We start from the raw sequence: 16637 nt of genomic DNA, 5'->3' as shown, positions 1-16637 counted from the left end.
CCTTGCCCAAGGGTGACAAGCAGGCCAGCAGAGGGAAGGTGCGCCTTACACCTCTTTGGTAGAGACAAATCTCCACCCTGCCACCCAATTTAAAACAACACGCTGTCTTAAAGCCAAACAGAAAACTCAGAATGCTGATCAACACACACACAAAATGCGGGAGGATCTCAGCAGGTTAGGCAACGTCTATGGAAACGAATAAAGAGTCAATGCTTCAGGCCAAGACCCTTCATCAGGACTGGAAGGAAAGAGGGCAGAAACCAGAATAAGTTGTGGCGATGGGGAGGATGAGTGCAGGCTGGCAGGTGATAGGTGAGACCAGCTGAGGGGTGGGTGGGTGGGGATGAAGTGAGAAGCTGTCAGGTGATAGGCGGAAGAGGTAAAGGGCTGAAGAGGAAGGAATTTGAGAGGGGAGGAGAGTGAGGAGGGGACAAAGGGAAGTGATAGGCAGGTAAGGTGAAGGGCTGAGAGGGGAACCAGACTGCTGAATGGAGAAGGAGAGAACGGCGAGAGGGAGAAAGTACTGCTCATGTTGGAGACAAGCCAGACTGTAGTGATGCTCCTCCAACCCCTATTGATGTCCTTAGTTATAGAGTCGTAGAAAAGTACAACTCAGAAACAGGCCCTTCAGCCCATCTACCCCATGTTGATGCACCTATTACATCCCAGCTCACCTCTTTCCCCTCCCTGCACCTTTTTATTCTGGTGTCCTCCCCCTTCTCAGACCTGAAGAAGGGACCCAGCTCGAAATGTTGGCTGTTTATTCATTTCCATAGACGCTGACTGACCTGCTGAGTTCCTCCGGTGTTTTGTGTGTGTGTTGCTCTGAACTCCATCTGTTGCTGCTTAGACCAGCTCTGCACCCTGTCCATGTCCCATTGTAACCATCGACAACCTTCTACACCCTCCTGCTCTGGGATGGGCAAGGGTGGACATGAGGGGGACTGCTACTGTTGTCACAGTAAGGGGGCCAAGGTAGTTCCTTAATTTTCTGCTCTCATTAAGGTAAAAAAAATGCTTGTTCACAAGTCCAGAATATACTTGCTCAGGAACAAGAAGTAACTTCAATTAATTTAAGCCTTAAAACCAGACGGAGTAAAGAGGATTTTTTGCCAAATCTTTTGGAAGATTTCCCATTGCCCTAGAGTGAATCCATCCAACCAACAGCCTCATTTACACCTCTTTGGGACAGACATAATTAAGCCTTCACCACCTTCTCAGATGCTACACTATCACTTGTGTCATCCACTCTTGATCTATTCCCGCCCCACACACAAATCTTAGACATTCTCCTCTCTAAGTAATCATGCTTGGTTCCAACTGTATAGTTCTGACAAAACCTTAACTTCTCCCCACTGGACCTTGTCAAGGGAAATAACTCAAGAGCAAAACCGAGCAAACTCCATCTCAAATGTAAATTCAAGGATAAGCACACAAGAACTAGGAGCAGGAGTTGGCCATCTGGCCTGTCGAGCTTGCCCCGCCATTCAATAAGATCATGGCTGATCTGACCATGGACTCATCTCCACCTGCCTGACTTTGCCCCATAACCCTCAATTCCCCTGCTATGCAAAAATATATCCAACCTTGTCGTGAATATATTTACTGAGGCAGCCTCCACAGCTTCATTGGGCAGAGAATTCCACAGATTCACCACTCTCTGGGAAAAGCAGTTCCTCCTCATCTCTGTCCTAAATCTACTCCACCAAATCTTGAGGCTACGTCCCCTAGTTCTAGCCTCACCTACCAGTGGGAACAACTTTCCTGTCTCTATCTATCTATCCCTTTCATAATTTTATACGTTTCTATAAGATCTCCTCTCATTCTTTGGAAATCCATCCCGAGTGCAAATCCAGGCACAGTCCATCCAAAGTGGAAAGAGTGAGCAACTTCAAGTTCCTGGGAGTCAACATTTCTGAGGATCTAACCTGGACTCAGCATATTGATGCAGCTACCGAGAAGGCACGACAGTGGCAATATTTCATTAGGAGTTTGAGCAGATTTGATATGTCACCAAAGACGCTCAGAGATTTCAGCAGAGGTGTTGTGGAGAGCATTCTAACTGGCTGTCACACTGTTTGGTATGGGGGGTGGGGGGTGGGGGGGGAGAGCTACAGCACAGGATCGAAATTAGCTGCAGAGGCAGCTGCTTCGTCATCTCCATCTTAGCCTCAAGCCTCCGCAGTATTCAGGACATCTTCAAGGAGCGATGACCCAAAATGGTGACATCCTTCATTAAGGAACCCCATCACCCAAGACATGCCCTCTTTCATTGCTACAATCCATCAGGGAAGAGATACAGGAGCCTGAAGACCCCTCTTTTCATTACTACCATCAGGGAGGAGGTGCAGGAGCCTGAAGACCCCTCTTCTCATTACTACCATCAGGGAGGAGGTACAGGAGCCTGAAGACCCCTCTTCTCATTGCTACCATCAGGAAGGAGGTACAGGAGCCTGAAGACCCTCTTCTCATTACTACCATCAGGGAGGAGGTACAGGAGCCTGAAGACCCCTCTTCTCATTACTACCATCAGGGAGGAGATACAGAAGCCTGAAGACCCCTCTTCTCATTACTACCATCAGGGAGGAGGTACAGGAGCCTGAAGACCCCTCTTCTCATTACTACCATCAGGGAGGAGGTACAGGAGCCTGAAGACCCCTCTTCTCATTACTACCATCAGGGAGGAGGTACAGAAGCCTGAAGGTACACACTCAATGATTCTGGAACAGCTTCTTCCCCTCTGCCATCTGACTTCTGAATGGACATTGAACCCATGAACACTACCTCACATCTTTTTTTATTTCTATTTTTTGCACTGCTTATTTAAATTAACTAATATATATGTGCTGTAATTCACAGTTTTTCTCTCTATGTGTTTCATTGTACTGCTGCCACAAAGATATTAAACTTGATTCTGATTTTTGAAGTGCAGAGGGCAAAGTTCATCCCAACTGCAAAATTGAGCAGGTGCTAAGGACCAAATAGACAAGAACGCTAGAGATATATTATACTGCAACGGGAGCGAGGTAAACCTTCCAGACCGATGACTCCTCTTTAAACCCCCAAATGTTACAGACTCTGACCTGATACAGCAACTTTTTAGAAATTGGTGAAAGACGGAATAGCAAAGAGGTCGAAAGTGCCTTGGAAGAAACAGAACGTCATTAGTATCACTGCCCTACCAGCATTTAAATATTATAGACATGAGGAAGTCTGCAGATGCTGGAAATCCAGAACAACTCACACACAAAATGCTGGAGGAACTCAGCAGGTCAGGCAGCATCTGTGGCAAAGAGTAAACAGTCAACATTTCGGGCCGAGACCCTTCATCAGGACAGAGAAGGTGGTGGGGGAGGGAAGATGCCGGAATTAAAATGTGGGAGGAGGGGAAGTAGGCTAGCTGGAAGGTGATAGGTGAGGCCAGATTGGTGGGAAAGGTCAAGGGCTGGAGAGGAAGGAATCTGATAGGAGAGGACAGTGGACCATAGGAGAAAGGGAAAGAGGAGAGGACCCAGGGGGAGGTATAGACAGATGAAAGGAGGTAAAAGGCCAGACTTGGGAATAGAGAAAGAGGGTGGAGGGGGAAAAATTTGTTCACTGGAAGGAGAAATCAACATTCATGCCATCAGGATGGAGGCTACTCAGATGGAATAGGTGTTAGTCCTTAACAAGATGGCTATTTATGCACAAACTTTTGAATCTCTTTCCTCTGCAAACCTCCACCATCCTGCACTCAGAACAAAACTTCCTGTAGAAAGGGGAATTACCCTAGATGTATAGACTTGTAGCAGTGATGAGACCCAAGTTGTAGTAAATTCACCAATTACGTTACAGCAGGCACCCATTATTGTAACAGAAATTTTAGAAGTAGCTGAGAATGACCTCACCTGGTCCCTCAATCTCAGCTTCCTGAAGAAGGAGGCACAGCAGTCTTCTAAGGAGATTGAGGCAAGTGAGGCTCCCTCCCCACCCCCCATCATAACTGAATTTTATAGAAGCACCACTGAGATTGTCCTGACAAACTGCATCTCCATCTGGTGTGGGAGCGCAGAGCATCTGACCAGAAGTCCCTACGAAGGACTGTGAGAATGGCCACGAGGAAGATAGGGGTCTCCCTACCATCCATCGAGGACATTTATCAGGAGCACTGCGTACGCAGGGCCCTTAGTATTATCAGGATCCCACCCATCCATCCAGCATCCTCTTTGACTTTCTATCGTCAGGCAGGAGACTCCGATGCATAAAGACAAGAACGGTCAGGATGAGAAACAGTTTCTCCCCTTGGGTCATTAGGTTTCTGAACTTCCTGCCGCATTGGTTAATCTGTCCTGTATCTGACAATATTTAATTTATGCACTTTGTTTATTTATGCATAATCCATCTGTAGATTCTATTTCTTACTTTCATAAGTTATTTTGTGCCTTGTTGTGGTTTACACCCCGATTCAGAGAAACGTTGTCTCATTTCACTGTGTGTGTATATGTGTGTATATATATATATATATATCTATAGTTAAATGACATTAAACTTGACTTGAAAAACTGGATTGAGTAGAGAAGAAAGACAGTAGCAATGATCCCCTTTTCAGGAACTTCATTAAATGAAAGCATGCACCCATTGAATTTGCAACAAGATTGGATTTGTTGTTAGACCTCTGGATAATCACTTTACTCTATAACCAGATCCTACCCTGTTACTTTATTAAGTCTTTCTGTACCCACCACTCTGCTATCCAAATGGAGTTTTGCTGGTAATCTCGTCAAATGAGAATGCAAAATCTGTACCAAAGACATGCTCAGGTAGCTCTGCTCCTGGTGCCCAACACTTTTTAGTGAATCGCCCATACAGATGTACCGTGGAGAGTATTCTGACAGGCTGCATCACTCTTGGATATTGGGGGGTTGGGGTGGGAGGAGGGAACTACGGCACATGATCAGAAGAAGCGACAGAAAGTTGTAAAATTAGTCAGCTCCATTATGGGTACTAGTCTCCATAGTATCCAAGACATCTTCAAGGAGCAGTGCCTTCGAAAGGCAGCATCCATTATTAAAGACCCCCATCACCCAGGACATGCCTTGTTCTCATTGTTATCATCAGGGAGGGGGTACAGAAGCCTGAAGGCATACACTCAGTGATTCAGGAACAGCTTCTTCCCCTCTGCCTTCCAATTCCTAAATGGACATTAAACACATGAACACTACCTCACTTGTGTTTTCACACTATTTTTAATATAACTATTTAATATACACATGTATACTTACTGTGATTGATTGATTTTCTATATTTATTATGTATTGCATTGAATTGTTGCTGCAAACATAACAAATTTCATGACGTATGCCGATCATTCAGTTCCGAAATGGACATCGAACCCGTGAACACCACCTCACTTTTTTAAATATATATTATTTTTGCCTTTTGCATGATTTTTAATCTATTTAACATACATATACTGTAAATTATTTACTTATTCATTATTGTTATTTTCTTCTATATTATGTATTGCATTGAAGTGCTGCTGCTAAGTTAACAAATTTCACAACACATGTCGTGATAATAAATCCTATTTTGATTTCAAACACCAACTCTGTGTGGCCTTTCAGTTTGCTCCTACTGGTGTCATCAACGGAGGGATGATGTTCCAGGCCTCTTGAAGAAGGGTTTCAGCCTGAAACATCTACTGTTTATTTCTCTCCATAGACCTTGCCTGACTCTGGGTCTGTGTGTCATTGTGAGTGTTTACAGTATGTATGTATTTTGCCTAAGATCTCCTTCAGCTGCAGAATCTCTTCTGACTATGGAATCCTTTCTAGGACTGGTCTGGAGGAAGCGGTTTCCCAAGGTCTAAATTTGACCCCAACTGCCTCTCCCTGTCAGACCAGCCAGCGGGCTGGGGCAAGTGGTCAGGGAGCTTTGGAATCGCAAGTCTCTGCTTGCACTCGGCTACACGTTTTGGGATTCACTTCACCGTATAAGAGGCAACCATCAAGTCTCTTACCGTCACACGTGGAAGACTCATTGTAGATAGTGCAGTCTGTCAGATTGTCCGCGTCCTTTGCAATGCACAGCATCTCTGGAAAGAGAAAGTACTTATCATTCCGGGGTAAGGATCACTTCAACCTCCAAGGATTCCTGTCCTAGGGAGGTTTGTAACTAATATTGAAAGAGTGATACTACGCAAAAAGATGCGGGAACAACTAATAGAAGAACAAACGTATTGGGCTTAAGAACCTTCAGAAACAATTAACCCCCTCTTGTGCCCGGATTCCGTCTAGAACACTTTCCCACCCACTGTCGTCCCCATCGAGGCAATCACACCGCACAAAGATCAGTTTCCTTCCCAGCAGCTGCTCCTAAACAATTTTCAAAGTTTGAAGTTCAAAAGTTCAAAATAAGTTTATTATCTATGTCAGCATATACAACCCCGAGATTCATTTTCCTGCAGGTGTTCACGGGCATACAATAGAACCGCAGAAAACCCCAGTACGCAAAGACTGACACCACACTGTGCAAAAGACGAACTGAGCAAATACAAATTAATATTCCTGAGAATATGTATAGAGACTGTGAAAGTGAGACTATAGGCTGTGGAATCAGCTCATAGGTGAGGGGAGTGAAGTTATCCACACTGGTTCAGGAGCCTGATAGCCGAAAGGCCATAAATGTTCCTGAACCTGGTGGTGTAGGACCTGAGGTCCTTGTACCTTCCTGCCTGATGGCAATTTGGTCATATAGGAAGGGGCTTTTGGATTAAGCAATGATCTGGCAAAACAAATATGTGTCCTTGAAAGTGAGTCAATTGGTTGTGGGAACACTTCAGTGATGGGCAAGTGAAGTTGAGTGAAGTTACCCCCTTTGGTTCAAGAACCTGATGCCCACGGGGTAATAACTGTTCCTGAACTTGGTGGCGAGAGTCCTGAGCCTCCTGTATCTTCTTCTTGATGACAACTGCCAGAAAAGGGCATGGTCTCAATGGTGGGGGTTCCAGTGCTGCATGTAGATGTGCTCAGTGGTGGGGAGGGCTTAACCCATGATGGACTGGGCTCTATCCACTACTTTTCATAGGATTTTCCACTGAAGGGCATTGGCAATTCCACACCAGGCTGCGATGCAACCAGTCAATACACTCTCCACCACACATTGATAGAAGTTTCTCGGCTTTGAACAGAACCAACTTCACCCATGATGGACTTGTCTGTATCCACTACTTTTTGTAAGGGCATTGGTGTTTCCGTAGCCGGCTGTGTTACAGCCAATCAATACGGTCTCCATTACACATCTATAGAAGTTTGCTAGTGTTCAGAGTAATGATATTAGACCGTCAGCGACCTGGGTTAAATCCCCCTATGCTCCGTAAGGAGCTTATACATTCTGCCCATGGGGTCAGGCAGTTGGGGAACAGCTGGCAAGTGATAGGAGCAGAGAATAGGAAAGTAAGAAGCTGGGAGATGATAGGCAGAGAGATAAAGGGCTGAAGCTAAAATCTGATAGGAGAAGAAAGTGGACAATGGAATGGGGGTGAGGCCAATGGGAGGAGTGTGTGGGTGATGGGCAGATGGAAATGGCAGTGGAGGGGAATGAGATCTGGTGATAGGGGCCAGAAAGGGAACAGTTAACAGCAGTTTGAGAATTCAATGTTCATACCACCAGGTAGAATATAAGATGCTTTCCTCTTGGTGTGGGAAATCAGTTTATTATCACTGACACATCATGTAATCTGTTGTTTTGTGGCCGCAGTACAGTGCATCCTTAAAAATGACCACAATTGCTAATATTCTTGCTGCTGCCTGTACTGAGTTTGTCCGTTCTCCCCATAACTGTGTGGGTTTCCGCTGGGAGCCTTGGTTTCCTCCCACAGACCGAGCACGTACTGGTTGGTTGGTTAATTGGTCATTGTAAATTGTCCTGTGATTAGACTATGATTAAATCGGGGGGGGGGACAGTCAGATAGATAGATAGATAGATAGATAGTCAGAGAAAGATTAGATAGTCAGACCTGTTGAATTATCTGTTAATATTATTGAGTTAATATTATTTGATGTGCTGTATGTTGCACCTTGGTCCCAGAGGAACGTTGTTTCATTTTGTTGTATACATGTGTAGATTTGAATGGCAGTGAACTTGAACTTCAGATCCTTTCCATTGGCAACTCCATGTGAGGCATCCAGGTAGAATGCTCTCCATGGCAGATCTGTAGAAATTTGCCGGTGTCTTTGGTGACAAACCAAATCTCCTTAAGCTCCTAATGAAATATAGCCGCCGGTGTGCCTTCAGAAAGATTTGAAGTACATTTATTATCAAAGTACGTGCGTGGTGTAGAACCTTGAGATTCACCTTCCTGCGGGCAGCCACGGAACAAAGAAGCACCATGGAACCCGTTAAAAAAAAACCATCAAACACCCAAGGTGCACAAAAAAACAAATCACACAAATGGCAAAAAGTGAGCGATAAACCATAGAATGGAAAACATCGAACCGCAGAGTAATTGAAAAGGTCCGGGAACGTTCAGTTTAGTTTAGCGCTGTGTCGTTAATTTGCTGCAGGCCGCACAGCCAGTCTGTCCTGATCAAAATCGCACAAAATAGAGGGCGCAGAGAACAGGAAAGCAAACAGAAACCAGAAGCACATCATAACGCCAGAGTCCAAAGCACAAACCACATCGATTAAACCTTGCCCAAAAGCCAAGGCTCTGGCACCATCAAATGCCAGTACAAAGACAAGTGAAATGCTGTCACCTTCCTCCGTCAGCAGGAAGCAAGAGGGAGAGAGAGAGAGAGAGAGAGAGAGAGAGAGCAGTCAAATGTAGGCAGATGACATGGAGCACCCACTCGCCTTCTGCTCTCATCCTCGCTGATTTCAACAGCAATTGCATCAATGTGTTGAGCCCAGGGTAGCTCTTCTGAGATGTTGATACCCAGGAGCTGGAAAATGCTCACCCTTTCCACCACTGACACCTTAACAAGGACTGCTCCAGGTCCTCCCGATTTCCCTTTCCTGAGGTCCACAATCAGTTCTGTGGTCTGAGGGTGAGGTTGCTGTGGTGACACCATTCAACCAGCTGATCTCTCTCGCTCCTATAATCCTTCTCGTCACCATCTGAGGTGCTGCCAGCAACAGTTGTGACACTAGCAAATGCATGGTTGGTGCTTGAGCTGTGTCTAGCCACACAGTCCTGCGTGTAGGGAGAATAGAGCAGCGGGCTAAGCACACATCCTCAAAGTGTATCTCATCTGAATCCACCCTTTCCCCCATCTCTTTATACTGGCCCTCTCCCCTCGTTCGCTCAGGGTCTCTATCTGAAATGACAAGTGCAGTCTTCCGTCCATAGATGCTGCCTGACTGCTGAGTTCCTCCAAGACCAGAATCAGATTTATTATCGACATAGGTCGTGGAATAAGCCAGTACAATGCAATATATTAAAAAATTACTGTAAGTTACAATAATTATAAAATTAATGTAAACAGAGAAAAAACTGAGGTACTGTACATGTTTGTGTGTTATTGTTCAGAAACAAGAAGCTCTTTCTAAAACATTGAGTGTGTGCCTTCAGACTGCTGTACATTCTCCATGATGGTAACAATGTCCTGGATGGTGGGGGTCTTTAATGACAGATGCTCCATCTTGAGGCTCAGTTTTTGAAGATGTCTTTGATGGTAGGGAAGCTTATGCCCATGATGGAGTTGATTGAGTTTACAACCCTCTGGAGCTTTTCCCAATCCAGGCCAGCGTTATGTTACTCCAGATTACCAGCATCTGGAGTCTCTTGTGCCTCCTCAAAATTAGGAGATTGTTTCCAGCAGAACCATATGGACCCCAAGTAAATTTGCCAGGCCTGATTTTAATTAGTTTCCTGAGCTACAGTTTAAGGAAAAGGTTTATTTGCAGAAGCTGACCAATTAAACCCTTAAGCACGAGATGTGAGGCATTATGATTTCATTCCACTTGTGAACAATGCATCATCTGTTTGCTATTGAGATTATCCAAACCAAATACAGCAGCTGATTTGCAAAATGGATCTTTATGTCAAGCTAGAAACTTTAGCTTGAGTTAGAAACTTCTCGAAGGCATGGGTTAAAAGATCCACAATTGGAAAAAGAAAAAAAAAGACAAGCTACTGCTAAGTTTGTAATTTTATTTTAAATTTTTAATTAAAATCTAAGTAAATCTTATCGAAGTACATATATGTCATTATACACAACCCTGAGTGTGTGCCTTATGAGGGGTATAGAAAGGGTAAATGCAAGCAGTCTTTTCCCAGAGGTCGGGTGGGAATACAACTAGAGGTCATGGGTTAAGGGTGAAAGGTGAAAAGGGTGAAAGGTGAAACATGAGGGGACCCTTTTTCACTCAGAAGGTTGTGGAACGAGCTGCCAGTGCAAGTGGTCAATGCGAGCTCAATTTCAACGTTTAAGCGAAATTTGGATAGGTAACGGATGGTAGGGTTATAGAGGGCTATGGGCACCCTTGCAGGTCGATGGTAGTAGGCAGTTTAAATGGCTCAGTCAAAGGGCCTGTTTCTGTGCCGAACTTTTCTATGACTCTAGATCAATTCTCAAAATAATTCACCCTTTTGCACGATTACTGACAGCCACCATTTGAAAGCCGGTCATGGTAATTTGTTATTGCAATTGCTGGAGACAGAAGTGGTCATTAAGGTACATTTATCCTGCAGATCAGACAAGCACAATTAGCTGGTTTGCAAAAGCAGATTTCTGTAGGATATTTGCCCAGTAAAAATAGGCTGTATCTAGTTAACTATTTCCCAAAACATATCCTGTAGTTTCCAGGGTTTCCAAGGATACAAGCATATTTATAGTCAGGCAAGTCTCCTACAGAAGCCTACTATCCTCCCTAGTGCATAGATTTGGTTACCAGGTAACAGTCATGTGATACAGGAGGATAACAAACCAACCAGGAGATTAGATTACAAGATGATATTATTGCACCATGGTTCAATAATTAGCATTGTAGGCCAAAACAATTTTAACAAGCATACATCGTACACGTGCAAAGATAACGCTTAGAACAGAGATGAGGAGGAATTTCTTTAGCCAGAGGGTGGTGAATCTGTGGAATTTGTTCCCACCGATGGCTGTGGAGGCCAGGTCATTGGGTATATCTAAAGCGGAGGTTGATAGGTTCTTGATTAGTAGGGGCACCAAAGATTACAGGGATTGAGAGGGGAATTAAATCATCAGGACTGCTCCCCGCCCCCCATCTTCTTATTCTGGCGTCATCCCCCTTCTTTTCCAGCCCAATGAATGATCTCAGCCCAACACATCGACCGTTTACTCCTCTCCTTAGATGCTGCCTGACCTACTGAGTTCCTCCAGCAATTTTTTTTGTATGTTGCTCTGGATTTCCAGCAGAATCTCTTGTGGTAATAAAGAGCTTTTGTTTGTGAAGTGCAGAAACTTGTTATGCACACCATTAATAATACGATCAACACACAAAAAAAATGCTGGAGGAAAATGCTACAGTTATCATTTCGGCCTGTCATTTCCACAGATGCTGTCTGACCTGCTGAATTCCTCCAGCATTTTGTGCGTGTTGTTTGGGTTTCCAGCAACTGCAGATTTTCTCTTGTTGGTAATAATACGATAACTGGATGTCATTTATGGAGGTTGTTAGAGGGATACACAAGCCAGAAGTATAAATGTATTGTCTTGGGAGCATGTAGTGGGTAGAGAGTCAGTTTATCAGCATGTCTGAATTTGCTACATTTCCAGAATTGTAGTGCTAGTTCAGACTTTCACGTTGAAAGTTCAAAGTAAATTCATTATCAAAGACCATAGCCCTCCACTCCCCTACCATCCATGTACTTATCGAAACTTCTCTTAAACATTGTAATCGAGTTTGCATGCACCACTTGTTCCACACTCTCATCACCCTCTGAGTGAAGGAATTTCCTCCTGATGTTCCCCTTAAACTTTTCACTTTCCACCCATAGCCCATGACCTCTGGATGTAGTCCCACCCAACCTCAGTGGAAAAAGCTTGCTAGCATTTACCTTATCTATACCCCCAATAATCTTGTATATCTCTATCAAATCTCCTTTCAATCTTCTACGTTCCAAGGAATAAATTTCTAATCTATTCAATCTTTCCTTAGAACCACCAGGACTACACGTCATCTCCAAAGCTCCTTTCCCAGCTTTTCAACAAAACCCACTCAGGTGTACTAACTGACTGTCCCCGCACAACATCTGCTTAATGGTCTATCCTGCTCTCATCGCTCTGTTGATAATTATTGAGTCTGTTCATATGTTCACATGTATTTAAATTTGATTACTGACTGTTCTGCAAATCGTTGATTGCTCATGACTGTCTGCACTATTGTCTTGTAAACTGTTGGATGCTGGTGTGTTGTCTGTTATGGTGTTGTCCTGTGCTTTATGCTTGGCATCGAACCACAATCAATTCTGGTATGTTTCACATATTGACAATAAAGTGATTCTGAATCTGAATAATAAATAAGTAAACAATAAATATCAAGAACATGAGATGAAGAGTCCTTGAAAGTGAGTCCAAAGGTTGTGGGAACAGTTCAGTGATGGGGCATGTGAAGTTATCCTCAAGAGCCTGATGGTTGAGCGGTAATATCTATTGCTGAACCTGGTGGGGAGAGTCTTGAAATTCCTGTACCTTCTTCTTGATGGCAGCAGTGAGAAGAGAGCATGGTCTAGGTCAGGGGTCGGCAACGTTTACCACTGAAAGAGCCAATATGGACCCATTTCCCACAGAAAAGAAAACACTGGGAGCCACAAAACCCGTTTGACATTTAAAATGAAATAACACTGCATACAATGGGTTTTTTTGCCTTTATGCTATGTATAAACAAACTATAATGTGTTGCATTTATGAAATTGATGAACTCTTGCAGAGAAAACAAAATTACATTTCTGCATGCAACAAAAACATTTTGAACTCCGAAAAAAAGACGTTGGGTTGAAGGTTACTCCATAGTTAGCCTACCTTGGATCGAAGAATTAAAAGAAAGCGCGCACTGGCGGGTGTCAGGCATTGGCAGTGGTGATGTATATTAATAGCGATAAAAAAACACGTTGTAGCGGTGTGCTACACGCAGCGCTAAAATAAAGACTGCAGTCAAAGGTAATTTTATTCGAACTAATCAGCCTTGCTTTAAAGCCTCCCTCAACCCGTCCCCGTGGGCGCGGATGCTCCAAAAGACACGTACTCACAAACCCCCGTAGGCTATCTCCCTTAGCCGGAACGGTGGCTAATTGTGAGCCGGTTCAGATGTGCCAGGAAATGGGGTCTCCACAAAGTTTTTAGATTGTACAAGATCACCATAATCTTCAAATTTCAAATTACATTTCAAAAGCTAACAAACCATGGGGAGCCGCATCACAGAGATGAAAGAGCCGCAGGTTGCCGACCTCTGGTCTAGGTGGTGGGGTCCTCGATGATCGATGTTGTTTTCCTACGACAGCGCTCCGCGTGGATGTGCTCAATGGTTGGGAGGGCTTCACCCGAGATGGGGCATCTCCACTTTTTGTCCGCTTTTCCGTTCAGGAGAACTCGTGTTTCCATACCAGCCTGTGATGCAGCCAGTCAATATACTCTCCACTACCCATATAAATTCTTGTCAAAGTTTTACATGTCAAGCCAAATCCTAAGGGAGTAAAGGAGCTGCCGTGCTTTCTAAATAATGGCACGTAGGTGCTGGGCCCAGAACAGACCCTCGGAAATGATAACACAGAAGAATTTAAAGTTATTGACCCTCTGCACCTGATCCCCTGATGAGACCTGGATCATAAATCTTCAACTTTCTCCTCCAGAAGTCAATAATCAGTCCTTGATCTTGTTGAGAGGCTGTTGTTGTGGCACTACTCAGCCACATTTTCAGTCTCCCTCCTACATGCTGATCCATCACCTCCTTTGATTCGATCAGTGTCAGCAAAGTTAAATATGGGATTTGGAGCTTAGCCTCATGGTCATAAGTGTAAAGCGAGCAGAGCAGGGGACTAAGCACACAGCCTTGTGGGGCACCTGTGCTGATGGAGATCGTGGAGGAGATGTTGTTACCAATCTAAAGTGACTGGGGTCTGCTAGGGAGGAAATGGAGGATCCTATTGTGCAAGAAGGTGCTGAGGCCAAGGTCTTGAAGCTTATTGATAAATTTGGGGGAATGAAAGTATCGAATGCCCGAGCTGTAGTCAATAAAGAACGCCCTGATGTATGCATTTCTGTTGCCCAGAGGTTTCAGAGTTGAGTGAAGAGCCAATGCTGGTATCTGCTATGGACCTGTTGCTCTGGGAGGCAAATTGGAGCGGATCCAAGTCACTCCTCAGGCAGGAGTTGAAGAGTTTCATCGCCAACCTCTGAAAACACTTCATCACTCTGAATGCAAGTGCTGCTGGATGATAGTCAATCTACGTTCCTCTTAGACTCCAGAATTGAAGCAGATGGATACCCCAGACTGACGAAGCAAGAGGTTAAAGATATCAGTTAGCACTCCAGCCAGTTGATCAGCACAAGTTGGCTGGACCGGATGCTGTCCGTGTCTCCCGGTAAGTAGAATGGTTGGCCATTAATTGTTAGATGTTTCAGTTTGGAGGACAGGATTGTGATAAGCTTGGTGAGCCCAGGCAACACTAAAATTTATCATGGAACACAGACCCCAGCTTTTGGCTTCTCTGAATCAGCAGTAAAGATTAGGTACAGGCCAAAATGTGGCGGCAGGGTCCAGGCCCAGAGTATTGGTGTGACAGGGCCTGGGTCCCAGAGTGAGGAATGACCCGATGTTAGGACCCTTTAAACACTGGGCCAGATGGATTGAAAAGACATGAGGCTGAGATACAGGAGCCTGAAGACCCCTCTTCTCATTACTACCATCAGGGAGGAGGTACAGGAGCCTGAAGACCCCTCTTCTCATTACTACCATCAGGGAGGAGGGACAGGAGCCTGAAGACCCCTCTTCTCATTACTACCATCAGGGAGGAGGGACAGGAGCCTGAAGACCCCTCTTCTCATTACTACCATCAGGGAGGAGGGACAGGAGCCTGAAGACCCCTCTTCTCATTACTACCATCAGGGAGGAGGTACAGGAGCCTGAAGACCCCTCTTCTCATTACTACCATCAGGGAGGAGGTACAGGAGCCTGAAGACCCCTCCTCTCATTACTACCATCGGAGAGGAGGTACAGGAGCCTGAAGACCGCTCTTCTCATTACTACCATCAGGGAGGAGGTACAGGAGCCAATTCTGAACCCTCTCCAACGTCAACTTATCTTTTCTCAGGGAGGAGATATGGAAGCCCAAGTTGAAAGTAAATATTTTTATCAAAGAACATACATCATCATTTACAACCCAGAGATTCATTTCCCTGTGGGAAATCTTAACAAATCTATCGAATAATAACCATAACAGAATCACCGAAAGACCATTCAACCGAAGTGCAGAGGACAACAAACTTTGCAAATCCAAAAAAGGAACAATAATAATAAATAAACAAACAATAAATATTGAGAGCATGAGACGACAGGTCCTTTGTTAATCAGCAACAGCTTCTTCCCCTCTGCCAGCAAATTTCTGAACAGTCCATGAATCCTGCCTCTTTTTTAAAAACACTATTTTTTAAACTTATAGTAATTTTATCTCTTTGCACCGCAGGGCAGTGATAGTAATCTTGATTCTGACTACTTCTGCCCACTTGTGCCTCCAAGCCAAGTTTTGCTCGTAACATTTGCTACATTAAAATGGAAGTGTTGTACTGTACCGACAGATATTATGAGAAATTAAAATTCATTAGTCACCAGCTCAGGACCAATATACTGTGCAATACCAATACAACTACAGGAATAATTGTAAAGATATAAGCAATCCAAGTTGGATGGATTTAAAAAATGTCAAAACCCGAACACCAACTCATTTCAAAACTGTCACGATCTCGTCAATCTCAGTAACAGATCAGACTAAAATAGGCAGAAGTTACCGAATCAGAATCAGGTTTATACCATCGGCATATGTTGTTTCGTGGTAGCAGTACATTGCGATACATATTAATAGAAAAATTGTGAATTGCGGTAAATAAGTATCAAAAAGTTAAATTAATTAAGTAGTGCAAAGTCAGAATTAGAATCAGGTTTAATTTGAGGACAGGATAAGCGATCTAGAGCTTTTCTTGGAGCAAAGGCGGATACAAAATGATTTGTTTGAATTTTGGAATTAGGTTTAATATCACCCGCTTATGTCTTGAAACGTGTTGCTTTGCAGCAGCAGTACAATGCAATACATAGTAATAGAACTATAGATTACATGTGGGAGTCTTGTATCTATTCTCAGTCTGTCTTGTATTTGGTGTTGTGCTTTTCATTTTGGGTTACAGCAATTTGCCACGTGGGTCGTGAAGCAAATGAGTTGTCACTCACGCGTTCACGCTTCCTGTTAGTTTTAGTTCGGGGGGGGGGGTGAGCACATAATGGACATTATTGTTGACCAATAATTGTGCAAAGTTCTCTGATATCGCTAATTTCATCATCACTATTTTTGATCGATTTTGCTGGTTTCGTAATAGAGGATCGAGCGTTCCTTTTTCGACTTGGAACTCAGTTATTTGGAAATGCGTCACGCAGCGTCAATTCCCTTCCTCAGTCTCCCTCTGCTACGGCAGGAA

The 16637-nt window shown here is 44.1% G+C and overlaps 1 protein-coding gene across 5 annotated transcripts in view; it reads right to left on the bottom strand.

The window, feature by feature from the left end:
* The window catches only part of cd164l2 (CD164 sialomucin-like 2), a 75797-nt gene that overhangs the window by 28072 nt on the left and 31088 nt on the right, over window positions 1-16637 (bottom strand). For all 5 annotated transcript variants that reach the window (XM_059949185.1, XM_059949186.1, XM_059949187.1 and 2 more), the window contains exon 3: window positions 5999-6073. In XM_059949185.1, the coding sequence (XP_059805168.1) occupies window positions 5999-6073 (75 nt within the window). The remainder of the gene's footprint in view (window positions 1-5998; window positions 6074-16637) is intronic.

Source organism: Hypanus sabinus, chromosome 24 (assembly GCF_030144855.1).
Source record: "Hypanus sabinus isolate sHypSab1 chromosome 24, sHypSab1.hap1, whole genome shotgun sequence".
Taxonomy (NCBI): Eukaryota; Metazoa; Chordata; class Chondrichthyes; order Myliobatiformes; family Dasyatidae; genus Hypanus; species Hypanus sabinus.
Note: the sequence above shows the minus strand (reverse complement) of the source record. Positions and strands in the feature narration are given on the sequence as shown.